The 26827-nt window shown below is 50.7% G+C and overlaps 3 protein-coding genes across 4 annotated transcripts; 1 reads left to right on the forward strand and 2 right to left on the reverse strand.

Moving 5' to 3' along the window:
- The first annotated feature begins 898 nt into the window (after positions 1-898).
- HOPX (HOP homeobox) lies at positions 899-9724 on the forward strand. The gene is made up of 4 exons (XM_057375359.1): positions 899-956; positions 1974-2465; positions 6892-7067; positions 9363-9724. The coding sequence occupies exons 1-4, from the start codon at positions 899-901 to the stop codon at positions 9438-9440; spliced, it is 804 nt and encodes a 267-aa protein (XP_057231342.1). The 3' UTR covers positions 9441-9724.
- Positions 9725-11421: 1697 nt separating this feature from the next.
- Positions 11422-19807, reverse strand: SPMAP2L (sperm microtubule associated protein 2 like). Of its 2 annotated transcripts, XM_057376556.1 has the most exons (9): positions 19770-19807; positions 19040-19085; positions 16916-16966; positions 15785-15907; positions 14602-14715; positions 14185-14305; positions 12969-13100; positions 12274-12449; positions 11422-11696 (listed from the first exon to the last, which is right to left on the reverse strand). In XM_057376556.1, exons 1-9 carry the CDS (start codon positions 19792-19794, stop codon positions 11585-11587), a joined length of 900 nt encoding a protein of 299 aa, XP_057232539.1. In that variant the 5' UTR covers positions 19795-19807; the 3' UTR covers positions 11422-11584. The 2 variants fall into 2 exon arrangements, with proteins under 2 accessions (XP_057232539.1, XP_057232531.1); XM_057376548.1 differs by lacking the exon at positions 12969-13100.
- A 210-nt stretch (positions 19808-20017) lies between these two features.
- On the reverse strand, positions 20018-25865 carry ARL9 (ADP ribosylation factor like GTPase 9). The gene is made up of 4 exons (XM_057376581.1): positions 25673-25865; positions 25081-25249; positions 22260-22435; positions 20018-21176 (listed from the first exon to the last, which is right to left on the reverse strand). Exons 1-4 carry the CDS (start codon positions 25820-25822, stop codon positions 20997-20999), a joined length of 675 nt encoding a protein of 224 aa, XP_057232564.1. The 5' UTR covers positions 25823-25865; the 3' UTR covers positions 20018-20996.
- Positions 25866-26827: the final 962 nt, after the last annotated feature.

Genomic DNA, 26827 nt, shown 5'->3' on the forward strand with positions numbered 1-26827 from the left:
CTATCACATTCTGTTTTGATGGCTTGAGAAGTTGCTTCCTTCSTCTCTTTTTCGTATTATTTTTTCCATTCTGTCTCCAGTGTTAAAGGGACAACATTTGGGCCAGGATGGGCATGTGTGTCCAATGCCCCCCCTGCATAGTGACTTCAGACAACCTCTTGCTGTGGAGCAATATGGGTGACATTCGAGCCTCTGAGGCGGGGTTCAGAGGAGGGGGTGCTGAATGCAGGCTGCAGCTGCCAGCTCCTCCCTGCAATGCCACAGCATTATGCACAAATGTCAAAGGCACATCACAACAGCKGTACTCCTCCTCAGCAGGGAAGAAGCCTCTGTGATGAGCCTGAATGTACCCTGCATTTAGTTTGTGTTTAAAGGCATCCTCTGGGGACAGGACCTCTTCATATCAGGTGAGGCATAAATTCCAGCAGTACTTKGAGCCTCTCCCAGGAGGAGAAATGGGGCCTAAAAGATTTCAGAAAAGGTCAGAAAAGCACTAGCATGTGCCAGCCAGRTGTGTGACATGACTTTCACGCTGTCACTGCAGGATTCCCAGCACCTCTGAAGCCATTTCAATGGGGTGTCTTGGCCTGAAACACGTCACTGCCAGTGCTCCCTGTGCAAGTCTGGGCTGGGTTCACAGGCTAAGAGAAAAGGGTTTTTCCACATTAAAGACTTTCTCTATGTTGAGAGTAATAAACAAGGGAAGAGAGGAGCCCATCCTGTTCCTGTGGGCCAGGTTACTCACATTTTGCAATGCTTGGGCCACATGCATGGAAGATAAAAAAAAAAAAAAAAAGACAGCATACAAACATAGGAAAATCTTTCTGAGACAGAATATTTTCCCATCTATCCTGTCACCAAGGCTGGCCAAGAGCAGATGCCACAGCAAAGCATAGACATGGGGCAGATGAGTAGCAATACCCCTGAGAGCTCCCCCAAGATCATGTCACTATGCAGTTTGGGACCTCTKCCCAGACTTTCCCACACTGGGGTTGAAATCCATGGCTAAGCCCTGCTGTAGGAGTCTGCTCCAGCCTCCTTGAATGYACCCTGATGCCCCCAGCCACAGGCACTGGAGCCATCCCATCGGACACATCGCCCAATCTGCTTGTCCGCACCCATTGCTACCCGTGCTCCTGTTGCTTAGCACCAGTGATAAACAGGGCATATTCCTTTGGCCAGGTGCCTGCCCAAGGCATGCAGGATCAAGTCTTCCCCCAAAACCTTCCTCTGGCAGCCACTGAACAGCACCATTTGGTTTATCAGGCAGTGAAACTATCCCCTGATCTTGCTTGATCAATGTCATCCTGCTTGGAAAACTGGCACAGGTCTGCCTGTCCTTTGGCACAGATCTCTTTGCAATCCCCTTGCCTTGGCCCATGTTTTCCCCAACATTACAAAACCTCTTCAGGACAGTTTTGGCTCACTGCTAAACATATGGCAGGTTCCTTGCCTGGGTTTGTCCAGTCACTTCTTCCCAGGGTCAGGGCTCCCAGCCTCTGGCTCCAGCCAGCTCCACAGCTTTTTGCATTTTGTGCCAGTTTGAGTTTTGCTCTGGCAGATAATCTCAGCCATTGAAAGCCATACTCAATTTTTCATGAGCCTTTTCTTCAGCCTCTCTGATTTTCCAGCATCCCCTTCCAGCTGTCTACAGAGAAAAATCAGCCCCTCCCTGCTGCRCCCCACCCCACAAGATGCCTTTTTTTAAGCAGTTTTCTAACGCTTCCAGATAACCCCCCCCCCCTGGGAACTGCAGGCTCCTGGGCACTTTAATCGAGGAGAGGTCTTTGGTAGAAGATCCCCAGCCAGGCTATGTCTCTGAGGGCACTTGGGCTGCAGCAGCAGGAGAGATCCAGCACCCAGTCCTGCCCYGATACCCAGCGTGGCGGGATCGCACGGCTGATTGAAATGACAGCAGACTCAGGAATGTTAAGTCTGGACACATCATTTGCGAGATGCCAAAGCGGGATGAGAAGCCAGCCCTGCACAGCAGCGAGCGCTGCCAGGCTCCATCACCCCGGAGCGCGGTTCCTTGCAGCGGGGGAGCGGAGCAGCCCGGCCGGGAGGGACAGGCGGGCTCGGCTGCGGCTCGGCTCAACGAAGCGCGGTTTCCGCCGCACCCCGCCTGCACCCTTCCTGTACCCCCGCAGGAAGCAGCCCCGGCAGCCCCGTCCGTGGGGCCCGAGCGTGGCAGAAGGGACGGGACGGGACGGGACGGGATAGCTGCCGGGCCACCGGGAGCCCGCGGCGCTCTCGCACAGCCCGCGCTGAGCGCTGCCAAGGGCAGCGGGTGCCAAACCTGAATTACCAGCCCGGAGAGTGGCTGTGCATCCCGGCAGCTCCTGTGATTTGCGGCAGGTTTTTCAGGTCCCCGCCTGTCACACGCACACGCAGATATTTAAGCAGTCACCCGAGGACCTGCGGGGTTCTTGTTTTACACACTTCGGGTTCCTTGCCAGCTGCAGGTAAGCACAGGCTTTGAGCTGGGGCTGCTGGGGTGGGTTTGCAGCTGGGGATCGGGGATGSAGGGAGGAGCAGCCCTGTGAGTGCTGACGCTGAGGAGGTCGGAGCTGCACCCAGCAGGGCAGGAAGCCTCATTGCCGGGGCAGAAGGGCACACAGGAGGAGAGACCCCATGCAGGAGTCCTGCTTCTGCTGCAGCAGCTGCTGTGCTCCTGTTTGCTTTGCTTCCATCTGATATTATCTTCTAAAAGGCTGGACGGGTGGTTTACAGGATGCATGACAGGTGTTTTTTCCTTATTTACGGCAGGGCCCGGTTTATTTTTAAAGGCTCTGTCCCACCTTATCCTGTGCGCCATGCGGGCCGATGTTATCCACAGCCACCCCACAGCAGGAGGCCAAGCAAAGCTCAGGACAGGACATGGCTCAGAACAGAGTAAGGGAGGGAAAGAGGACTCGTTTGCATTGAGAACTGCTGTTTGGATCCCTGCAGTGGCAGGAAATAGCTGCAGGCTAAAACCAGATGCAGATGCCTCCAGTCACATCCCAGCCCCGACAGTGGGAGCACTGGGAAAGGGGTCAAGAAGCCCAGCAGAGGCTGTGAGGCCCCATCAGCTTGGCAGGAGCTACTGCTTGGAGAGATTTCTAGGGGCTTTGGGTGCAGTAAATCATTAGAAAGCTGTGCAGCCAGCCAGCTATTGTGACTACTWTTCAAAAAAGCAAAGCTGAGCAAACAGAGATCATGTCTTTTCTGGAAAAGTGGCAGGAGAGTAAATGCTGACTGCACTAGCAGTGCTGGGCGAGCATGCTGGGAGACAGAGAGATGTCCTCTCCCGTTTCAGGCCAGAGCTAGGAGTCCTGCTAGTAACCCCAGGGGATCTCTGGGGAGCTGGGCAGAGTACTATATATATATATAAGACTTCCTCTTGCTGCAACTTGTGTCCACCAGTCATTACCTTTTGTCTCCAAAATGAGCCTGGAGGTGCATTTTAATGCCCTATCAGCCACCCTAGGAGCACCAGGTGCTGTCATGTATACAGGAATGCTGGCTGGAGCCACCCACAGCCCAGGCACCCGCTGAACCACTTGCAAGTTTCTGCTCACACATTGCCCCACCTAAAACCAAGGCAGTCAGAGCCAAGCATGAATTCCCCAGGGGTCTTTGGCTTGACGCTTAGGACAGAGCAGGTGTGGTGATTTCACTGTGACAGCGCATCTGGCATTGTCATTTTTGCCTGGGTGAGTAAACCCCAGACATGGGGCTCTCAGGGGACTGTTCACAGAGCTGAATGATAGTCCCACAGCCTTTCTGAATGGTTAACATGCCTTGCACTGAAAAAGCCTTTTTTTTCAAAGCTGTCAAAAATTTAGGCAGGAAAAAGCAATGAGCAGTGGTGCTTTTCAGCAGCTGTGAGTCTCCAAACAGCTGAGTCTCCATATTTCTACCAGGCTTAAAGAAATGTTAATGAGACAGTCACCTTTCCTATACAGAGGAGAGCTCCTGGGCAGCCCCAAGGCCAGCCTGCAGTCCTGGGTTTAAACATAGCTTCATTTAGATAGTAGGTAGGTGAGTAGTAGTCCAAATAGGGCCAGTCAGGGCATTTAGGCACTCCTGGTGCCCTCAAGTCTTGACRCATACCCCCAGTTTTTAGCACCCAAGAGGTGCCAAGTGCTGGAGGCCATATGCTGCACAGGGGCCACGTGGCTCCTGAATGCCTCCAGGACCTAGTGGAGTGATGTGGGGAAAGCCCTGCAAAGCCCTCTAGGAGTCCCAGGGTTTTTCCTTTTCCTGAAACCCATCTCACAACCTTGAGAGGTAAAAACTGTTCTCCTTCCAGAGCAGGGATAGAGGGGACACACAAAAAAAAAGCCATCAGGCATCACATCCTGCATGCTGGGGCACCCTGAGCTGCCAGCAGGTAGCAAATATTGTGTCCTATGGGGAAATGCCTCAGGAGCCTGGAGATAATCAGAAGCAGAAATAGCTGTGTAGGTGAAACATGAAAGTTGAAGMGTGTGTTCCCTATGTAAATCCATGCACACACATCAATGGACCTTAATGTGGCAGGCTGCAGTGATTTATGAGCTGCCAAGGCATGTTGCTGCTGGTGGCCYAGGCTAGGTGCATAATCTGGAGGTGATGAGGAACCCTGTGTGGCTGGGTTTTCTGTGAGAAGGGCAGGTGGCTCAGTGGTGTGCTGGGCAAGGAGGAGAGGCAGGACTTGGCAACTTGTGGGTTGAGCTTGGCCTCATCTGCATTTTGACCTCATGGAGAGCCTGGCAGCTACAGTGCTGGAGAGCAGCACTTCAAGTCCAGGGGACCTCCTTCTACCCCTGCATCTTTTCCAGAGGTCTCCCTGCATCTCTTTTCCAGTTGCCTAAGGTAGGTGAGCAGCATTCCACAGACTCCTACTACCTCACGTGCATGAGGGATTGAATCATGTCTATCTACCCGTTTCCTATATGGATGCTTCTGAACTGAGCCGACCCCAGGAAAACTCGGGSAGCTGCAACACACTGCAGACAAGGGCTTGCAGTACCTGGGGTTAAAGATGGCTTTCCCCAGTCCACCCAGGGCCGGTGGGTGACACTGCCCACCAGCACTCCGTGGCGCTCCGAGGTGCTCCAGTGTTACGCAACCACTGTGTTACAATCCGTATTTGCCAAGTGACTCAAGYAGAGTGGGCTGTTTCACAACCAGCCCTGGTCTATTTATAAGCCCCTACTCAAAYGCCAAAAGGATTATTTTATTAGTCAAAGCACTTTGTGCAGACGAGGCTCAGGGGGATCTTTGCTTTATGAGGTAAAGTTCAAAGMAGAGGACCTCTCCAGCCTCTCACTRAGCCTGCCTCTTTGCAAGCTGCAAGACAGTTTGGAAGCTGAGCTCCATCSTAGCAGTTCTGTCAGCAAGTGAAATACCCTAGGGTACCTTCAGACTTGGTTACCAGTCAACCAAGGAATCAGCTGGGTTTAAACCTATGSAGTAGGAGTGCAGCATGATGGATGCTCCGGGGATATATCCCAGAGCCAAAGGGAAGGAGAAGCTGGACTGCAATGTGGAGGCAAGGCAGGTCTGCAGCAGATGGCCCACAGGAGTCCCTAGGTGTACCAAGGGCTCCTGGTGGCACTGGAGAGCCAGCAACACCAACCTGACAGAGATGGGCCAGGCAGCTGGGACAGCAGGAGAGCAGATCAAGAAAGGCCACATTTTTGCAACCAGCTCCTCCCCTGCCAGTACCCCACCCTGGTTTTGGAAACACCACAGTGATTCAGCATCAAGGGACTTGTGCATGTTGTGTGGGGGCAGTGCCTTGTGGTTTAGTTGACTGAACTGGCAAACTCGACCCTCTGTCACACGGGAATGAACCTGGAGCCCGGCAGAAGAGAGGTGTGTGACTGACCCAAGATGCACTTATTTGTTTTGCTTGTGCTTTTGGGCCAAGTCTTCCAGAGATTATGCAAAGTACGGGACAAATGTAATTTGGGGAAAACACTGGGACAAATGTTACTCTGGAGGAAAACATGGGCTTCTTGCTTCTGCCGCTGCTGGGGGTGTCTAGCACTGACCACAGWCAGAGTCAGTGAGTGCTGGAGCAACAGACATGCACTGGGTACAGTCCTCTGAGGACTGACCCTTCACTTCTGCACCAAAAACCAGCCAACCAACCAGTTCAGTGATGCTCAGGAGCAATAGCACTGGCACTTTATGCCCATGTGTGGTAAYATTAAATACTACTTGGAACAATGCAGCTCATCTTCTCATAGCCAGCACTGTGTGACATCTGGCCACACTGCTGAGAGGACCAGGACACAGATCTGGAGGGGAAATACAGTAATTGCCGGGTCTAAGACTATGCTCCCAGAAGATCTTGTATTCTCTATTTTGTTATTCCTTTGCAAACTTGCCTGATCACTGGAGGCAGGGAAACAAAGAACAGCAACCCACTAGGCTAGATGCCAGATATTGTCCCTTCACCCAGAGGACAAATGTTTTTTAACTAATATCTTTAAATTAACCCCCTGAACATGCCCATTGCTGTGACATCACTCCTAAGTGACGCCCAGGCCTAAATACGGCTGTAAACAGGAATCGTTCCCATGGGAGTCACACTGGCTATAAATACAGCACCAGGGGAGTGCTGAGCAGCCTGCAGCTTCCTGCCAGCTGAGGATGGTGAGTGAGGCAGCTCCGCGCTGGGCACTGCTGGCATGTGGTGGCTGCACTGAGGAGCTGAGACAGGAGGTGCTGGGGGCTGGCGCTCCCAGCTGAGCTCCCTGGCATGTCTGCGAGAAGGGAGTYGTGCCCTGCCACAGGCAGAGGCCTCTGGGGAGGGGGGGCTGGTGGGAACAGGGATGGCAAATCTRGGGCTCAGCAAGTGTGGCCCCACTGGCCATTCCCAGCTTGAGCAATGACAGCGGCCCCTCTCCGCAGTGCCTGGCCCCATAGCCCTGCCCCAGGAGGAGATAGCCATGGAAAAGCCAGTGATTCCCACTGAGGAGCAGCTGGAGATCCTGGAGCACCACTTCTGCAAGGTGAACAAGCATCCTGACCCCACCACGCTGTGCCTCATCGCAGCTGAGACCGGGCTGTCCGAGGAGCAGACCCTGGTGAGTGTGTGCCCCTCATCCCTCCCATGGCACCAGCCCTGCTCCCCCTGCATGCCTCTGTGCCCCACACACTCCCCCCACATCTCCTGCCTGTCCTGTCCTGTTCTCTCTGTCACACACCTGCACCATGTGTCCCCCACACAGGCTTCCTAYAGCAGCCCCTGCCCCTCTCACGCCGCCCCCACACCGCCTGCACTCCTCTGTGTGCCCCGGGTGCTCCCTGCTCGCATTCCCTGCAAGCTGTGCACCCTGCACGCTCCTTACTGCACCCACAAGTCTCCTCTGCACCTCTGCAACCCCTGGCACACCCCTAACCCCACACCTCACCCACTGAGCTCTACTGCAACACAGCCCCTCCCTGTACCCCCACATCCTTTCTGCTCCGGAATATACAACCCATGCAGGCTGTTCTTCCAAACTATTTCTGATAGTCTTGGATGCACAAACTGGTTTTTAAGTTCTGAAGAAACTACAGTAATCTTCAAACAGATACAGGATAGATGCAATTCCTGCAGGATGTGCTGTAGGACATGCTYAAGCTGTGCACCTTCCCCTCAGTGTCCCCAAGCCCAGATGTCAGGCAAGTCTGTCAGCCTCTCCAGGAGACATGGAGGCCTCCAAATACCCCCCCATAGGGACAGCTGCCACTGGCYGGGAATTCCAGCCAGCCCCGCGCTCCATCTGGCTACCTGCAGGCTACCATGGGYGGCAGAAGCAAACGGCTTCTTCCCAGTTCCTTCAGGTGGCAGTGCAGCTCATTGTGATGCAGGTGTTTACTAGACCCACAGCAGCGTTTATGGGTATAGAAAAGAAATCCAGCCCACTGGGAAATTAGCAGCAGTTTGCAGAGAGCTGCCAAGCCTGGCTCTCCCACAGCAAAGCCAAAGGGATAGAGAAGGCGAGCAGGCGATGTCAGCATTTAGCCTGTCCCAGGGAAAGATGCTGGGACAGCATCCATTGCACTGACAGTCCTTGGCTGGAGTGGACTGTGCCTTGGTGACAGGCAAGTATCAATCACTGTTGTTTGAGGCAGCAAGGAGGCAGTAGCCCTAAAATACCTTTTTCTCCATAGAGATGGCACTGTTCTTTTTTTTTTTCCTACAGCAAGTTGTAAACAGGCCATATATGCCTAGGCCACCACAGTAGATGTCTTAAAATCTTCCCTGATAGCCATCTTTTTCCACTAATTTAGAATGCTCCCAGAGATCTGGAGATGAAGGTCATGTTAGGGACAGGATCAAGACTGAGGTGGTGAGCTGCAAAGGGCCTGCATTGCGCAGAACACAGAGAATCGTCGCTCCTGACATCTGGAGTGCTCTATGGGCTAGAAATAGCAGCCATTTTAATAAAAAATTCAGTAACAATGAGATGCAAAGAGGAGATGATGRTTTAGGACAGAAAGTGAAATTTTTGGGAGGAGGCCAGTGACTGGATGTGATCGAAAGCATTATGAGTGCAAGAGACACTTGTAGAGAGCACCGTGGTCGTATCATTACTGACCATAATAGCTTCAAAAATAGCYATGAACAAATATAGCAACAAAATGAGCTGCAACAAAAGGAATCACTGGCACACTGCCAAACAAAAGGCTGAGCTATGCTTCCGGCACATGAGTTATATCCCTTTTCTTACTTTTCTTCTTAGGTAGTGTKGCTTTAATCAGGTGCATTTTATCTAATATTTTTAATTGTGGCTGTGTTGAAGTGCTATCAGCAGCTCTTGGAGTGGRCTTGCAGCAGATAATTTACTATAGATGTAGTACAAAGTTACTAACATGGACATGCATATCACTTAAAGACTAAGACAATTTTTAAACAATATTTAAAATATATTTGTTCTTAAATTTGTTGAGAGCCACTGTGCTGTTCCTCTCATGCTTTCTGAAATAGGTGAGCTTCTGATTCCCGTCAGTTTTGGACCTGCAAGTGATTGTTTCACTGCTCCAGTCATTTAAACAGGMACCATCAGCTCCTTATCCAATCTCTTACTCTATTTGAAAGAAGAACCCGGACTCATAGCAATTAAAAAAGGACTCACCCTTGCTGTCAAGGTCTAAAGTGAGCATGACAAATGAATTTGAAAGAGGTGCACACATTATAGACCATTCAGCCAGGAGTGACTGTCCTGCTGCCTGTACTGCTTGGGGACAGCACCTTGCTACAAGGCAGCAGCACCACGAGGTGCTGGTCCCCTCACCTGGTCCCATGTGCTGACCACATCTGCACCTTTAGCAAAGTTATTCAGAGGGTTTTCTCTGCCTAGTGCACTCAATCTCTGTTTTGTCCTTCTCTCCAGAAATGGTTCAAGCAGCGCCTGGCAGAGTGGAGGAAGTCTGAAGGGCTGCCCTCAGAAAGYGGGTCTGTCAGGGACTAGAGGATGCTGCTCCAATTCCCTCACCTCTTATAAAGGATGGTGAAGTTCTTCAGAATGGGTTTCCTTGGGGTTCTTCTGTTGCAATAGGTTGTGCGATACAAAGTAATACTCTGCTATTTAATGTTTTATTTAACATGTACATAATCAGAAAAAAAACCCCATTTTATATATATATAAACAAGTGTGTGTATACGTTTGATGGCTGATAACCTGTCTAGTGATTCCAATCTATTAACAGCAGCTGCACAAGGAAAGGCCATTTAATACCCTTGTCCCAGGCTTGCCACATGTTCAAATATAGATGAAGAAATAAAGATTCCTTTTCCTTACAATCCCCAGAGRCAAAGTATGTGTGCTAGCTTTAAGGTACAAATGATCCAGAGAGTAGGGCATCTGGAAAACTGGGCATGTTGTTCAAGTGACCTTGTTTGGCTCAGCATACCTGAATCAGCTCTGGATACTGGCAAGCCAAGTGTCTACACCATAATCAGACCAAGCCAAGCATCCCTTGAATGTCTCTTTTATCTTTCTGCTAAAGGTGACCAAATAGAAAGAACTTGTGGTTTGTTTTGGGTTTTTCCCAATGCAATAATAAAAACCCAACATTTTTTGATKAGAGGAGTTGTGTTATGTCCCTGCTTGTGCTCCCTGCCCCAATGACAGGAGGCAGACTCCTTTCTCCAGGAGGGCAACATTTCTCCCAGACAACCTCGGTGGGTACTGTGGGTTGTCCCTCTTGCCACAGGGACARACATGGGCAGCCTTGTCTCCTAGGGCACCTGTGAGTCCATGCATGGCAGCCCACACAGCCCCACCTAATCCCGGGGGTGGCTGGTGGTGCAGGGGTTCCCCCACAGGGTGGGGACTTGAAGGGGAGATCCCAGTCTCCTCCTGGCCATTGTCATGCCTGAGGAATGCAGTTGAACTGGGGCTCTTGCACAGCGTCCAAACTCATCCACCCTGACACAGGACAATGCCTGCTCTAAAAATAACCAGCATCATTGCCCAGTGACCTTACCTTGTTCAAAAGACTTCAAAAGTCCTCTGCTTAGTGGATTATTTATGGAATCAATTAATGGATCCTCTGATTAATCCCCTTCTGGTTTGTGGTCACCTGCCTMTACTCCTTTGGAAGAAGAATCAGCTTAACACAGGGAAGATTAAAATACATTGGCCCTGAAACTGCCATATGCTTTCAGTTGTGGCTTTTGTCCCTTACTGGTGAGCATTTCTTGCCTCAGTATCTCCAGCCTGTCGMCATTGGTTGGGCTGCCAGTGCAAAACACACTGACCTTGTAGGAAAYAGATAAAAGCATTCTCCCTTGTGCCATGCCCCAGACAGGCTATGTTCCCCTGCAATCCAGCTGCCAAACTGACTCAYACCCAGACCTGACTGGAGCTCAGAATTCGTTCTGCAGACTCTGGCATCAATACCTGTTATCTGYTTAGCCTTTGAAATGTGCCTTCTGTCTTACACTGAGGGGAATTCTGGTTGTTTTTTTTTGAGGTAGCATCCAAAAATTCCAATGCAGAACTCTCTTTCTTTGCCCAGTATCGCACAACTGAGTATCGGAACCACACAGATTCAACCCAGATATGTAACTGGATCTGCCTGTTCTCCAGGCATTTGAGAAAACAGGCCCCAAACCCAAGCCATACACTGTAGTCTTTTGTGTTTCTGTTTCTGTCACAAGCACAAAACTTTTGAGTGTCAGTAAGGAGATGTTTCAACTTTACGAAAAATTTTAAGCCCAAATTCAGGAGCTGTGTTGAATCAACTTACTGTGTGCTCTTGGGTTTGGTTTGCCACACTTCTCTGTGTAAAAGGACAGTTCCTGTGCTGCCAACTGCCAGCAGTTCTTTCATTACTTCTTAAACTATTACACCAAAACAATCAAGAGAGAAACTCCAAACATAACCCATCCCAAGGAGTGAGTCTTCCCACATTAGGTCAAATTCTGTCAATTTTCCCTGATGACTGTTTTAAAGGAACGATGACTTTATTTGAATTTCCAGAAAGTGCTCTTGCTGAGTGCTGCCCCTGTGCTGTGTTCAAGTAGATTTTCCAGCCACAGCACAGCCCAGAGAGACATGTTGCAGAGGGTGATGTGGGCAGCCGGAAGGAACATTTTTGGGGAAGCTTCTTAGCGTCTGACTGGTTGAGCAAGTTCGTTGAGCCGTGGAGTACAAACTGCCTTCTTAGCAGCCTCCTTCACTTTGAATGCATCTGGGTTGAATGACAGGCCCAGACGAGGTCTGGAGGAGAGAGGGTAAGGATGGTCAATCCTGACTGGAGCAGGGACAGCTGTCAGCTGCCTGCCAGCTGCCACACCTCCACCTAAGCCTGCCCTTCCCTGTCGAGGGAGGACCAAGGAAGCCACACCTCTGCTGCTGTCATCAGGAGAGACATCTCTCTCAGCCACTAGAGCCAGGCATTCCCTCAGCCTCTGTGAAACATCCTCCCCAGCACTCCCGGCGGMCTGGATGGAGGCCAGCCGCATCATGCTGGGCAACAGGAATGTGCTACACTGTGCCCTTTGCCAGTTGATTGCTTTTTACAATTGCAATTAATAAGAAGTGCCAACCAGTAATTCCTCCCGGAATTAGAAAATTCTCTGTCTTCTCTTTTGACTCTCCTTCCACCTCAAAAGGGCTTTTAAAACTGCAATCCACGTAGCATTAACACATCCAGACATATAAAATTCAAGCATTTTGGAAGTGGAAGAGCAGTAGCCTAATCTCTCTGGCCAAAMACAGATCAACAAGGTGTCATGAGCCACACAAAATGGGATGGAAGCTGATCATTTCCCTGTGACAGGGAAACAGAACTTACCTTTTTGCAGGCTGGGCCAGCTCCAGAAGTCTTGGTGTAGCCACTGCACGCTTGGCAGCCTCGGTCACGGGCCACTCAGGATCACGTGGAGGTGCAAACTTGGCAGGGACTGGTTTTGGCTTAGCCAGCTCAATGGTTCGGGCACTTGCAACTGCCTTCTGAGCTGACTTGGAAACCTGTGGAAAAATGGGGAGGAAGGTCCTTACAGGTGCTCGTGGCATTCGAGGGTCGTCAGCCTGTAACTAACTCAGAGTACCCAGGTTCACAGCCACTGATCACACACAGATGGGACACAATGCTGTCCTCATCTGTTTGGCACCAGACAAACCGCAGGAGGAGAAATCACTGCCTGCCCAGTCCCACAGCCTGCCCTACAGCCTCCTCTTACTCACAGCCCTTTGTCCAACCCACCCCCAGCTCTGGAGATACCAGTTAGATGCTTGTCCACCTCTCCCCATCCCCACAAGTGCAAGCTAGGCATAGCTCTGCAATTCTCTGGGGATATCTGCTATGAGTCAGTTCATGCTCTGCATGGAGCACAAGTCCTGCTTTCCAGCTCAGGAAGCAGCTACGCCAGCCTCACGGAGCAGCACAGCCAGGACTGCCATGAAGAGAGCCACGAGTGACCGAGCACCYGTGTCCTCTCCTCTGCCAAGAGTCCTGTCCGTGTAGGGTCCTGGGTGATGCTGCCTTACCGGAGGGACAAGAGAAGCAGGATGGCTGTGCGTAGAGCAGCAGGGCAGCTCCCTGATCAAGGGCTCTGCRAGTTGCTGGACCCGCACCGTTGCATTGGCTGAGATCGCAAAGCTGGAAACTGGTACTGGCACCTGCATGGGTCCAGAATGGGGGAGGGATGTGCAGACATCCCTYTGATGTACTGTACTGAGCTTGTACAGTAACCCACAGGGACATGCTCCCCTCTTCACATGGATGAGCATCCCAGCATCCTTCCTCTGCAGACACGGTTACTCTTACTTTTCCAGAACCCATTATTTTTCTTTCACTGGAACTATKAGGTAATTTTGGTGCTGTGGGGATCCCCCACCTGTCACCCACTCATAGCCAGAAGGGGAGTGCCTGTAATGAGAGCCCGTGTAGCTAGGTAAAAGTGCAGAGAAATTTCTTTCATGTTTTTTATATTCACCCTCCTGGCTGAATTAAATAACTTCCCTGCTTCCCTGGAGAGACACTAAGATTTCAGGGTAAACTCAGTGGTACAGTTAACTGCATTTCCACAGAAAAAAATTATTAGTTCTCCAGCAGGGGACTTCTTCCCCTATTTTGTCACAGGGTTACTGTTGCCCAGTCCTGCTCCAGCCCAGCCTCCCATTTCCTAGCCCCAGAGGCTGCATCCAGAAGACCTAGCCTTTGCCATGGAAATGAGTGTAATCTGAGATTGCTCCAAGCCCTTTCATCCCTGCCAAAGCAATGACCCACCTAAGAGAAAAAGTTCAGAAAAATATCTCTAAACTAGGYTTCTGGTAAAACACAGTTAAAATACACAGTGTTTGCTATCTCATACCCCCTGTGTGCATGGATAGGAGCCCAGCTGTCCAACTACAAACATGACTATACTCCCTAAGAGCTAAACACRCCACTTCTATCAGATTTTTCCACTTTCCCAGGCTGTTTTGTCAGAGGATGCAGCCCAGATGCCTCCCTTGGCTCTCCTGATAAATGAGGCTGCTCCAACCTGGCTGTTTTTTGTCTCCCAGCAGATTTGCAAAGACAACATTCCTCTCYGCAAAGGCAGTTTCTCTCAGTGATATAAACCCCAGCAAAAGCAGACAGTTTCTCCCCTCCAGAGCACACACTGGGCACATCCAGGAGTARGATACAGGATGCAAAAACTCCTCAGGACAGTTTGCTGCATCCCTGTAGCCTCCAAATCTCACTCAACCTCCTCCTCACCTCTCTGGGTGGCACGAAATCTGGGTGCACTGGCTTTGGCCGAGCAAGCTCCACAATGCGCTCGGAGGCAGTGTAGTTCTGCGCAGCCTGGGACACAGACCAGTCAGGGGTCTCACGGGATCTGGAAACAGAGAGTCATGGCACTGCCACTCACAGATGTTCCCCACTTGTGCTGCAGCTGGGATGTCTAAGCCTCACATTTGCTGCAGTAGAAGGCAGCTTTGTCTCACAGCCATTTCCAGTGCAGAACTCATCCCATGAGAGTCCAGAAATTCTAAACCCAGCAGARATGCTGTTCCGCATTTTGCCTTTCATTTACTCATCGTCTGTTTCTGCATTTATTACTTTGAAGCTGCCCTGATGCTACCAGGCCCAAGGCCCTACCTACAGCACCYTCTAGGCTTTGTAGCCTCTCACCTGTACTGCAGGAAATCCGGGTGGTATTTTTTAGGTTCAGACAACCTCAGCAGGCGTTCAGAAGGGTAGCCAAACTTTGCTAACGGTGCGCGCCCACCAAACACTGGCTTGCACCTGTACAAAAGAAGGATTTTGAGGAATGGCAAGTTAGCAAAAGGCAACTGAAAGAGAACATGATCCTGGCAGATAGCATCCTAAGTTTGGTTAAACATCCATGCCTGCTGCGTATACAGTTTCATCTCCATTCTCACTGCTAGGGAATGAGACTAGCAACCACCATCCTGACTCCAAAAGAGCTTCATCTTCAACAGAGCTAAAGATGGCTTGCTTCGAGCAATGCAGCATCACCCAGCACCAATACCATTTGTACTTTTTACRTCACTTTTCACTCCAATGCTGAAACGATGCCAAAATGTGGTCCAGTTTTTCAACATGCAGTGACAGCAGAGGTTTTCTTCTTTCTCACCTTCTCTCTCAAGGCAAGAGACCTGCATTCCTTCCAGCAGCAGAACRCTGCAAGACTTCTCTGTTCCTAACCTTATCTTAAAGGTTTAGGTCAAACTCCAAGAGGATGCAGGAGATCATTAACTGTGTCCAGGTACCTGGCTGGGCTGCACCAGCCCCACTAGGGCAGGGAACACTCTAGGGACAGTTCCTCTGYACTCACAGGTGCAACGCACACATTCCATCAAGGAATGAATGCATGCACATGATGTCTACTTAAACCAAAGCAGAGATGTTGGATGGATATTTTTGTTACAGCAGACAAACACGCTCCCTTGTACTTGGAGACTGAGATCAAGACATGCTCCTTTRGCAGCTGATGGGAACCCAGAGCTCTAATCAAACCAGCAACTACGTGCTGCARAAATCTTTCCCACAGCTGGGAAGTGGCTATGAGGAAATAAAAGGCCATCAAAATTTAGCACTCCCAAGTTCCTCCCCATTTGGAAGTCAAGCACTCAGGGTGACTATGCTCCCAGAGCACTTTCTTCCCTACTACAGATGGCCCCTGCTCCATGTACAAAATGCCTGGTGAGTTTCAGTGCCATGGAGCTACCTGTGGGGCAGCCTTTTTGGGAGTGGAGATGGCATCTCCCTTTTCCCTGGGAGCAAGTATGCCCACCCAGAAAATATGCTCTGAGCTACCTCCTTCCCCAGGATGTGTAACCACGTCACTGACCTGCATGGATACTTGCTATAATCTTTCTTGGGCTTGGACAGTGACAATATTCTTTTAGATGGTCGAGCTGTCATAGCACCATCGGAGAGGGGCCATATCGTCTCTTGGTTTCCCCACACAAGCCTAGCAAGAACAGCAAGGTCGTGAAATTTTAGAAACATGCACAAGCATGAAATGTGTTTGCTGGGGCTACCCTTCCCTGCTTAGGATGGAACACACACACACACACACACACACACACACACACACACACACACACACACACACGCCCTATGGCTCCCCATAGCTGCAAAGTGCCACTACCACCCCCTGAGCATTCACTTTCTGTGGCACTGAATTTCCCAACATTCTCTTGCTGGCTGTTGTCAACTAAAAAAGAAAAATCTTCAAGTGATAGGTCTGGTTTYAGTTACCAGTGGATGTGCAGAAAGGGTCATTTCATTACATCTCTGAAACCCCTGGGGGAGTTTCATGATTGCATTTTTTTTGCCTCACCATTATCRCCTAACTACACCACAGGCACGGCAGTAAAAATAAATAATGTTACAGTGAGGGTGTGCCATGGAAAGTGGGTGAGGTTTTACAGCAGGTTAGTGGCTACTCTCCTGTGCCTTGGGCAAATTTGCAGTTGCTCATCCCTCACTGAGAGGCCATGGTGGGAGAGGGTACCAGGGTAATCAGGACAGGGAACAGCAAGGCAATGGGTTTGTGGAGCCTTTTTTGATACAGATAATGAAGATGTTATCTAGGGACTGTTGCCCTGGCTTGTCAAGCTGTAGCTTCATCACATGCAGACAGCAACTCTGTTCCTAAAGCTGGACTCTGTCCTCCAGGATACAGCAGCCTGTGGCTCCCTTGCTCCAGTCACCTTGCACCCACACACACTCCTATCCTGCAACACCTCAGCTGGGCAGCTCGCATCAGATGGGGCAACAAAGGCAAGGCTCGAGCCAAGCCCAGTTTTTTGATTGAAAACTGGRAAGAGCAAATTGGGGGGAGCCCTTCAAGCATGAAACATCTCAGTCTGCATTTCTGGAGACAGAGGGGAAAGCAGCAGCAAGACAAAGGGCAAGGCTCTCTGTCCGAGCCCYGTCAATCCCCAGCCCTAGAGCAAGGGGAGCACCTACTTACCCGGGACTGCTTTCACCATGTTGTCGCTTGGGTTCTGCAAGCAGATGGAGCCTGTCAAAATTGCAGAAGAGGACAAATGTGCCATTAAACACATAGTTAAACCAACAAAGCATAAGAAGCTAATGCTGTACTCAAAGCCTTATAAACACTCTCAAACTCCCCTGCTTTTGCCTCCATTCCCTTGAGAGAGTGTTTTTAAGGACCTCTCTCTTCAAGTACTTTCCATCAATTTAATCTGGCAAACTCACCAGCCCATGAATTTTGGTGTTTCTCTTGGACTGCTGAGACATGGCAATTCTGCCCTCACCACAAGGTCCCTGGGAAATGGCTAGGAGAGTGGGATGGAACTTTTCTGGTCAATAACATACCATGAAACCTCAGAGGGTGGGAGAGGAATGATCTCCCAGCCTATAGGAGCCCTGATGAACAAACACCTGTTATGACCACTGTTGTGGTTTATTAAAAGGCACCATGGAGGCAGCACTGTGTTCCCACATGGCTTTAGGAGCGTATTTTATTTCAGTCCATTTAGCACAGAGATCCTAGATGCTATAGAGACATAGGAATATACATGGTCTCTGCCCTAGGAGCAGCTTTGGAGAATTTTTTACTGAATATACAATGGACCAAAACCTTTCAGGAAGATCATATATCATYGCTGAGGCCTGAAATCCCAGTGACTGGGAAGCGCTTGAACTTTATGGGCCTTGGTACAGAGAGAAGAACAAGATGATCCAGTGCCACAAGCATGTTACACAACTCCTTGATGTCACAGACCAAGCCCAYAGCCACCCATGGAGGCTACAGGTGCCTGCCCACAGCCAGCTGGTAAARAAGCACCCTGTGCAGGCAGCTGTGGAAGTGCTCCACCACAGAAAAAGCACACAAGGTGGAAGCCTGGGGCACTGCTTCCCTCCTCCGTATCACCTGGCAGTGAGGCAGCACAGAGCTAGAGAAGAGCAGGGACACCAGCAGAGATACTTGCCAACAGAAAATGATCTGTGCTTTGCAGACACACCTGTGGTTTCTCTGATGGGGCTAACATTGCTGGTAAAATGCCAAGCCCTAGCAAATGCTTGCCAGAGAGCTCAGCACCACAGAGATCCCTGAAATGGCAGGCTGCTGTTACAGCATCCTGCCCCACTCCCTGTGAGGTGTCTGKCATGCCTAACTTGGGCCACAGCGCTGCAAACACAGCTCCTGCTGAGATCCCACAGAGGCAACTGCCTGTAGGACTTTGGCCCCCTGCCACCAGTTCAAGACAGGACACGGTTAGGAAAGCAGATGTCATTTCAGGAACCAAAAACTAGTTTCAGTTCTTTATTCCCAAACAGCTTCCCAGAGGGTTTTCCTTGCAAAGGTGCAAGGGGGTGAATGATTAGCACAGAGGTGCCCCCCCAGCTGAGCTGTGCTGCAGAATTGGCACTATCTCTGCAAGCAGGCTCACTGCTTTTCCTCCACTGCTGGCACAAACCCAGCACACAGCCAGAGCCAAATCTAGCACAACGTGCACATGGCCCTAGTGCCCCACACTGCCGTGCAAAGCTTGCATCATGATCCAGCCACGGAACGAGTCGCACGTACATTCAGATCAGGTCTCTCAACTCACTTGACAATCTCTTTTTCCAGTCACAAAGAAAAGGTTACTTTTATCATGGCAAAAGCTCTAGATAGGCATCCTCACACAGGATGTACCTACAGCARCTCTGCAACTTAAAGGAGTTAAACCACCTCACTGACAAGACACCCATGGTGGASGCTTTGTTGTTTGGTCCTGCTCATGCTTCCCAGCAAAGAAAATGAGACCTTGCTGCAGCCAGCCACAGAAAAACCTCCCCTCTGGTGTCTGAGCATTCGGAGACTCATTGCTTAAGGGGGATCAACCCCTTCTGAGACTAATTCCTTGTAAAGCAAACACTTGACAGCTTCCGTTTTGAAGGGGCCAGATGGTTTGATGTTCGTCAGAAGCTGAGGTAAGGRCAAAACCGGGCATCATTTCCTCTCAAGTGTTTATCACAGTGTCATCCAAAATATTGACTCACTGCTCGGTGTAAATCCCCAGCTGAGCCCTTTCAAGAGACATGGCCTGAACACCAGAAGGCTGGGGCTGGGAGGGCTTCTTACCTGCTGCGTGGGCGTACACATGTGTATGATGATGTATAAGAAGTAACTGCAAAGACAAGAACAGGTGAATTTAAAAACTTGATAACACCTTCAGCCTGGGCTGGCTACTCTTTAGTATGCAATAATCATATGGCAGACGAAGTTTGTGTATCTCCTTAGGATAACTGCTTGGCAGATGTTTGTATTGCTTTTCCCTGGTACCTTCCTCTCCTCACGGTGGTTACTCCTCAYGGGTGATGCTGGCAGCCCCCAAAGCTGCAGGATAGAGCACCCCAGCACCACATCCTCCTCCTGGCACAAGCACCAGTGGCCAGCAGTCAGAGGGCTCCCACCTGACTCGGTGTAGGCACCACCCCCTTATGGTTTTCAGCACTTTGGGGGAATAGCAGCTGTGTTAAACGGGGACTCGGTGCCAGTACAGAACAACTTGCCATATTTTAAGGCGGTGGGGTGGGGGATACGGGATGACAGGAAAACCAGCGACGTGGCGACACTTGCAGCCACGTGCCCGGACGGCAGCGACACGGCCCTGCAACGGGCCCGCCATCCCGCACTGTCCCCACCGTGCCCGGGGCCTGCCGGCGCCCACCGTGCCCGAGAGCCCTCCCTGCCCGAGCCCCCCGCGGCGGGGTGCGGGGTGCGGGGTGCGGGGTGCGGGGCTGGGCGGAGGGGCTGGCCCCGCCCGCGGCTCCCGGCCCCGCTCGGGCCCGGCCGTCCCGGCCCCACGCACCGTAGATGTCCCCGAACGCCGCCATGGCCCGGCCTCGCCCCGCCCCGCCCAACGGCTCCGCCCGCCCGCCGGGCCCGGCACTCTCACGGTGCTGCCGGCCGCAGCCCGAGCCCGGCCCACGGCGAAAGGCCTCTGCCCGCGGCTGACAACGCCCCGGCACCGTGCCTGTCCCACAGCGCCCTCGGGAGCCTCCCGCATCCCAACATCTTGTCCCAGCTGGGAGAGAAGAGAGCAGCCCGGACCAGTGGTTAGGGTGGAATTTTCTGCTTTATGCGTCTGTTACAAAGGACAAAACTATAAAAGCCATGTACAATAGATGTGGTTGCAAAACAGGTCTTTTACAGGACTGTTCCTGGGTCATGTCCTTCAAACGTGGGACACTGGGGCAGTGACACTTCTCAGAAGTTTGTCACCTTCKTCACCTGCTGTGCTAACAGAAACCACTGTCAAGAAACAGCAGGGTTTGCACAAGTAAGACTGCTTGCTCGAGGACATCTTGGACTAAGCTTAAATAAGCCGCTCAACTTGATGGAGGAGTCTCCCACCTTTGCTGCCAATTTAACTTAAATGCATCCAGTCACTACCTCAAATTACACCGTTTTTGCCTGTAGGCAAAGAAACACTTAAATCATTACTGCTTTCATTTTCTTGTTCTTACCCACTAACAAAGCAGTAACCAACCCAATTTCCAGAGACTACCAATTTGCCACTCCCTTAACAACTGTGTCCAACACAGCAACAAGAGTTGTCACTGTCAAAAACACTAGTTGCAGCACTTTAAACTGTCAGGGTGTGAGGTCTCATTTTTAACAGAACACGATTTTTAACAGGTTTCTGTAAAATCTGTGAAGTAAACATATTTCACTTTAACCTGAGACATCAAGCTGTGTTAAATTCACTGGATGCAACTTTCTTCCACGGAAGTCAGTGCTTGATTTCAACCTGACATGAAGCTATCTAGCCCATCTAAGCTATATTTCCCCTTAAATATGCTGCCTGAGATATTAATTATCTCCTACAAATATGCTAAAAATAGACTACTTCTCAAATGTATTTTCACACCACTATAAATTAGATTTTCTTTCCAACTAGGTATCACTTTCAGAGGAATWCCACACCCACCAGGGAAAACATATCTGTACATTTCAGCTGCCACACAGCCAAATGACCATATGCTAACACCTGCTCTCCCTCAGCTGCAAACACCATGTTGTAAGAAAAGAGCTGTCATTGTGTGTCCAAAACCAGCTGCCCTATCAGCTCCTTGGCATCCTTCATGCTGGAGGAGATCTCAGAGCCATCTTCTGCCACGTGGGTACCAATCAAGAACATCTTCCTCTCATCCCCAATATCAGACAGAGCCAGAGCATCGTGAATATCAGTGATGCAATATGCACCTTCGAGGTCCTGTTACACAAAAATAAAATTACCCTGTTAGTTGCAAGAAGTCACGGCACCATTCCCACTTTGACCCAATGCTTTTGTCCAGGGAGGGAAAGAGTCTCAAAGGCTCTGGGACACCATTTTTATGTATCTTCTATGAGATCAGTTTCCCATGTACTTTAAAGCTTTGGGGGAAAGAGTTAATTTCTAACCCAATTTCTTCCCAAAGAAATACAGGTACAGTTCTGTTTCCATTTCTACACTAATTCCAGTGTTTCTGATAACAATGTCAGACCACCTTTACAAGACACACAAAAGCCTTGCTGGTCCAAGACCCCAGGCACCCAGCAATGAGTTAAAAGAATAGGRCACATGTACAACAGCCATGCTCTGCCTACTTTCTTAGCCACCAGTGTTTCTGATGCATTTGAGTCTGATGAAGCCAAAGCCTACACTTSCCTTCAAGAGTAACACAAATGACTGCTAGTAACATGCCTTAGTTACTAGAAATTTTGAAGGTAATGATAYAGAGCACACTGAGCATGGAGGCTTGATAACTCTGTGATTACAACCCCTGGACTCTTGTGTCATCTGACTATACCAGAGGCCCAGTTATATTTCWGATACAGCACCGATCACTGAGACTTTCACAAAGATATTAGAAGGAAGCACTGCCTTGTGAGGAAAGCTGCTCCCCTTCTCTCAGGTTTCAGCAGCAGCCTTAGGAGCAACTAACCTGACAGTCTGAAGGCAAACAACAGTGCTTCCCTTTGTAGCTGCTGCTGGTTAAAGTGGTACTTCTAGGCAGATACTCAGAACAGAAACCCAACTTCTGATCTAACAGCGGTCTTCCTTGAAACTCTCAAACCTTGCAAGTGCACAACAGTTTCCACCCACAGCTCTGATTGCATCTTCACCAAGCACAGGACCTGCATCTTGCAGATCCAAAACAACCTCAGATTATTTTGTTTTGTGGTGAACAGGTGTGTCAGAAAGACTCCCAGCCATGTGCCCTCCTTAAAGGCATGAAGCCTCCTTTGAAAGGCTTTGTTGCTGTTTCCAAAGCTGCTGCCAGCCCAAGCTGTGCTAGCAGCAGGGAACTCTTACCTGCTTGTTGGCCAGAACCACCACAGGCAGGGTGGAGTTGTTCTGGATTAGTTGATGAAGCAGCTGTTTCGCCAYAGGCAGTCGGGCATGATCAGCCGAGTCCACAACATAGACCAGCAACAGCACTTTGGGCAAGTACATCTTCCAGTATGAGCGCAGAGATTCACTGCCCCCGACTGGAAGAGAAGACAGCAGCACAGGATTCACCAAGTAATTCAAGCAGCACTGCTCCCAGAGGCACAGACAGCAGGCCCTTGGCTGAAAACCCAAGGTATTTGGGGTTACCAAAAACTCAAAAGTAYTTGAGCTACTGCACATGAGACTGAAAACAGCTTTATTTTCCCCAGTCAARTCCCATAAAGGCATATGGATTCTCTGGGGATGGGGAAAAAGAAGAATCTTTCCATTTTAAGCTCTTGAGAGGATTCTGGGTTCAGTTTCTTTACAGTTTCTTTTTGCCTTGTTGGTTCTTGCTGTTAAGCAAGTAAGGAGAGCAGAAAAGGGTTCAGTGTCCATAAAYACAAAATGTCCTTACATAACCTATCTTCACATGCCCATCTCATTTTAAGACAAAGCAGGATTTGAGAAATTTAGCTCTGAGGTGTGAAGGGCTCTCATCATATTTGTATGACACTAAGAACTAGCTCAAAACACCCACAACTTTGTTAATAACCAGAGGTGCTTAAGGAAGAGATAAAAATCAGACTCTTCAGGCAATGCTTAGAAGTTATTTTTTCACACCATAATTTCTACATAAGCTTTTCTCTGCTGGATACAGAGGAAAGCTTTCTACCTTCAAAACTAAGTCTTAAAACAATTCTCTGGCGAAACAAATTGTTTTAGACTGTTGTTCCCATCTGGGGAAAAGAATTTAGTAGTTTGCTGAGTTTTAACAGCAGAAGGAATAATTATCAGTATATCAAGTATTTCAGGTGTGTTTTCAGGTCTCTAGGTCTTCTCCAGGTATATTGCAGGACCACTCACTCAAAGAGTTCTGAGGTGTTCAAAAGACAGGCATGAGTCTCTCAAATGTAGCAAGTTTTCAAAGCTGTATATCGGGGGTTCCTGCATAACTGTCTCCTGCCTTACACAGGAGCTCTTTTCAGAAACGACTTGCTGGTCAGTCATCTTTCACTGCCCTCCATGACTGTTCTGTTTCAAAATAATTTTGCTTTCACTTAAGTCAGAAGGGCTCAGTGGCTTCAAAAATATTGAAAGGGAAGCAACATTTCCCACTAGAGCATGCCTGTGTCTTCAAGTGCCCCAGCTTACCTGGAGGCAGAACTGCAAGTCTGCCACTGTGGAAAGGAGCCAAAGGACTGTGACTGACACGTAATGCTTGGGACACAAGCCCCCGATTCCGTACTGTGATACTGCAGGGGCTCAGCACTGCTGCCTTTGTTAAGTGTATTCATGCATAGCATAACCCAGGGGTCAGCAACCTCACAAGAAACATTTATTTTTTCTCAAACCTATAGGAACTCAGTGGAAGCAGGAGCTCCTATGCCTTGCAAGATACCACTAGGCCAGATACCACCCAGTTATCTGTATGCTGGTACAAAGAAAAGAACAGTTTCCCACCTGTCTAAGTCCGCAAAATAAAACCCCTGCTGTTTGCTGATCACCTCGTGCCATGTGATCACGGCATAGGCTGCTAACCCCTGGACTAGGCAATGTACCGACTGGATAAGTAACCAGATTAGAGAGCCATGCACGGATTTACCTGGCTGAAACTGGCCTGAGACATTGCATTTCCCATGGGTCAGATCGCAGCCATCACATCTCAGCCACTATCAACCTGGACCAGAGAGGGAAGGACGACTCAGAAACAACAGGTTCTGCTGTGGTGTGCACAGTGCTGGGCCCAGGCCGACCCCAGGCAGGAGCAGAGACACTGTGAGCTTCTCTGGGCTCTGATAAGCAAAGCACATCCCAGTAGGAGACACCCTCTTATCTACCAGGTGAGGGGCATAGACTACAAGCATCTCTCTAAAGATGATTWCCCCAAGCCACTGCAGAGACTCCTAGGGCCATAAGACTGGGAATGGAACTCTGCCTTAGTGGCCTCATCCTCATGCCCCAGAAACTTACCTGTAACAGAACAGCTATGGGTTAGCTGTGCAGAAACAGCAGGAAGCAATGGGCAGCTCCTGCCTCCACAGATGAGGCCGGAACATCAGCCTCTCTGTACCAGAGATGGACCTGACCCGGGGGCCTTCACCTTTGCCATCAGCACCTCAAGCAGCTGTGWTGCCCCAAAGGCATCACAGGCAATGCCCTCTGCAGGCACAGACAATATTCCAAAACCAGAGCTAAGGACAGCAAAGAAATTTTGACAAAATGCTACAGACATTCAAAAGCTGTTAAAGACTAGAAAACACCACTAATGAGGCTTTTGAACAGAAAGGGTACAAAGCTTTCCTCTTTCCCCTCTGCTCTTTCACTTATTATTTATTCCTCTGTAGCTCTTGCCCTTTGCCAGGCATACAGCACCAAGGAGAAGCAGTACAGCAGCTATGAACCACAAGGCCTTATTGGGGAAACCTCTGCTGGTTTCACCCAATCAGACTTATTACCCTCCTCTCTCTGGGAGCAGAATTSCCAGGATGTCAGGGCTGAATGAAAATTGCTCTCTACCACCACTGTGTCTTCTCGTTCAAAGAGGCTGGGTAGGAAAGCAGAATCCCCAAGGAGAAAATAATCACAACTTCACATTATTGAAGCAGACGTGGGGATATTGAGCTTTTAAAATACGTGCCTGATCCCTAGGGCACAAGCCAGGAACTTATGTTATGTTCAATATGAAAACAGGTTCACTCACTCTCCAGAAACTCCATCTGGGACTCTTCGGTGTTGATGCAGATGGCATTGAAGCCCTCGGTGGGAGCCACGCTGCGCTTGACGCGGTTAGTTGCAAGGGAGTGGAGAATGCTGGTCTTCCCAGCCCCATCCAGGCCCAGCACCAGGATCTGCTTACCGTGTCCTTTACCCTGCAAAGCGAGGGGCAGCACATTTACCCGGGCAGCCGGCGCAAGAGCAAAGCTTAGTAGGGCTCGGGGAAAGGAAGAGGCTGAACGAGGGGCCTGGAGGGCACAGCAAAAGCCACTTGGCGGTGAAGAGGCGGAAGATGCCCGCCGGGCTCCTGTGGCAGAAGCGCACGGCCGCGGCGATGGGGGATCGCTGGAACATGGGCCGGCCCCGGGTACTGCGGGACAGGACAGCGGGGAGAGAGGCCCCGGCCCGGCCCCCGCCCCGCCGCGGCCCGAGCGCCGCCGGGGAGCGCCGGGGACCAGGTCGCGGTAGCCCCGAGGCGGGCGGGGAGGGACGGCGCTGCCCCGCCGAGTCCCCGGGCGGCCCTGCGTGAGCTCTCCGACCCCGCGGCCTCGCCCGCCGCCCCGACCCGGCCCSGTTACCTGATCGGCGGCGGCAGCGGCGGCTGCAGAGGAGGCGGGCAGCGCGACGCGGCTCCGCAGGCGGGCCCAGACCCGGACCGCCGCCACCGTGCCGCCCGCCAGGACCAGCGCCGCCCCGCAGAGCGCGGCAACCCGCAGGCGGGAGCCCATCGCCGCTCCGGCCACGGGCACCGCTCCGGCCGCGGGCACCGGACACCGCGCACCCGCACCGCGCACGGACAGCGCCCCCCGCAGCCCCGAGCCGCCAGCCGGGCTCCCGGTGCCAGCCTGCGAACGCGCGGGTGGCGATGGAACGGGGAGAGAGCCGCGCCACGGAAGGCTTTTCGCCGGTGCGGGGMGGCCACTATTTCCGCACACCTGCTGCTGCCCTCCGCTGCCCCCACCCCCGCGGGATTTGTCCCCAGCTTGCCTCTGCCTGCGCGCCCAGCTCCGGCGCAGCAGCCAGTCCACTGTCCAGATACCCGGGACAGGGCTCCAGCAGTGCCACAAGCCAGCATTTCCATCAGGCCAGAGCTGCTGCTAGGTTTGACCAAAGATGCCTGAAGAACAGAGCTGTATTCTCCTCCAGTATCTCCCCTCCAAACATTGGATTGCTGCAGGACAATGATCTCTCTCCTGTAGGCACCAGCTGCTGCCTAAGAGGAGGCACATCGCCCAGGTAAGTAATTTAAAACAACTCTCTGTTCAGCACTTAGTTGGCAGCAAGTGCCTTCCAGCCATTCATACAAACCTCTATGCTCTGTTCCTTCATCTCACTCAGACAACACACTTCCAGCCCCCTTCCCACATACTTCCACTGTACAGTCAAGGTAAAAAAATGTATTCTTAGTAGATTTTTACTCCCTGGCAATGGCAAGTCAGTTGTTTTTTTTCTTAAGCCACAATAACATGTCCTTACTCCCTGCCTTTTGGGGCCTTTGCTTTAAACTCTTTCAGAGACAGAAGCCTTTGCCTTTTGGGCTGACATCTGACAATGCTCTCCRAGGTGCCATTTCTACCCACTGACAGTCCATGTCTAGAAAAATGTTTTGGCTACATTCAGACCAAACCAGAAGTTCCAAGACATGTATTGAAAGATAGTAGCTGTTTACCATGAATAAATTTTCAGCAGAAAGTTACATAGAGTTGTAATTCTGTATGATTTAGTATACTGTT

The sequence above is a fragment of the Malurus melanocephalus genome, unplaced genomic scaffold, assembly GCF_030028575.1.
Source record: "Malurus melanocephalus ecotype Western Australia unplaced genomic scaffold, MMel_1.1 scaffold_9, whole genome shotgun sequence".
NCBI classification, from domain to species: domain Eukaryota; kingdom Metazoa; phylum Chordata; class Aves; order Passeriformes; family Maluridae; genus Malurus; species Malurus melanocephalus.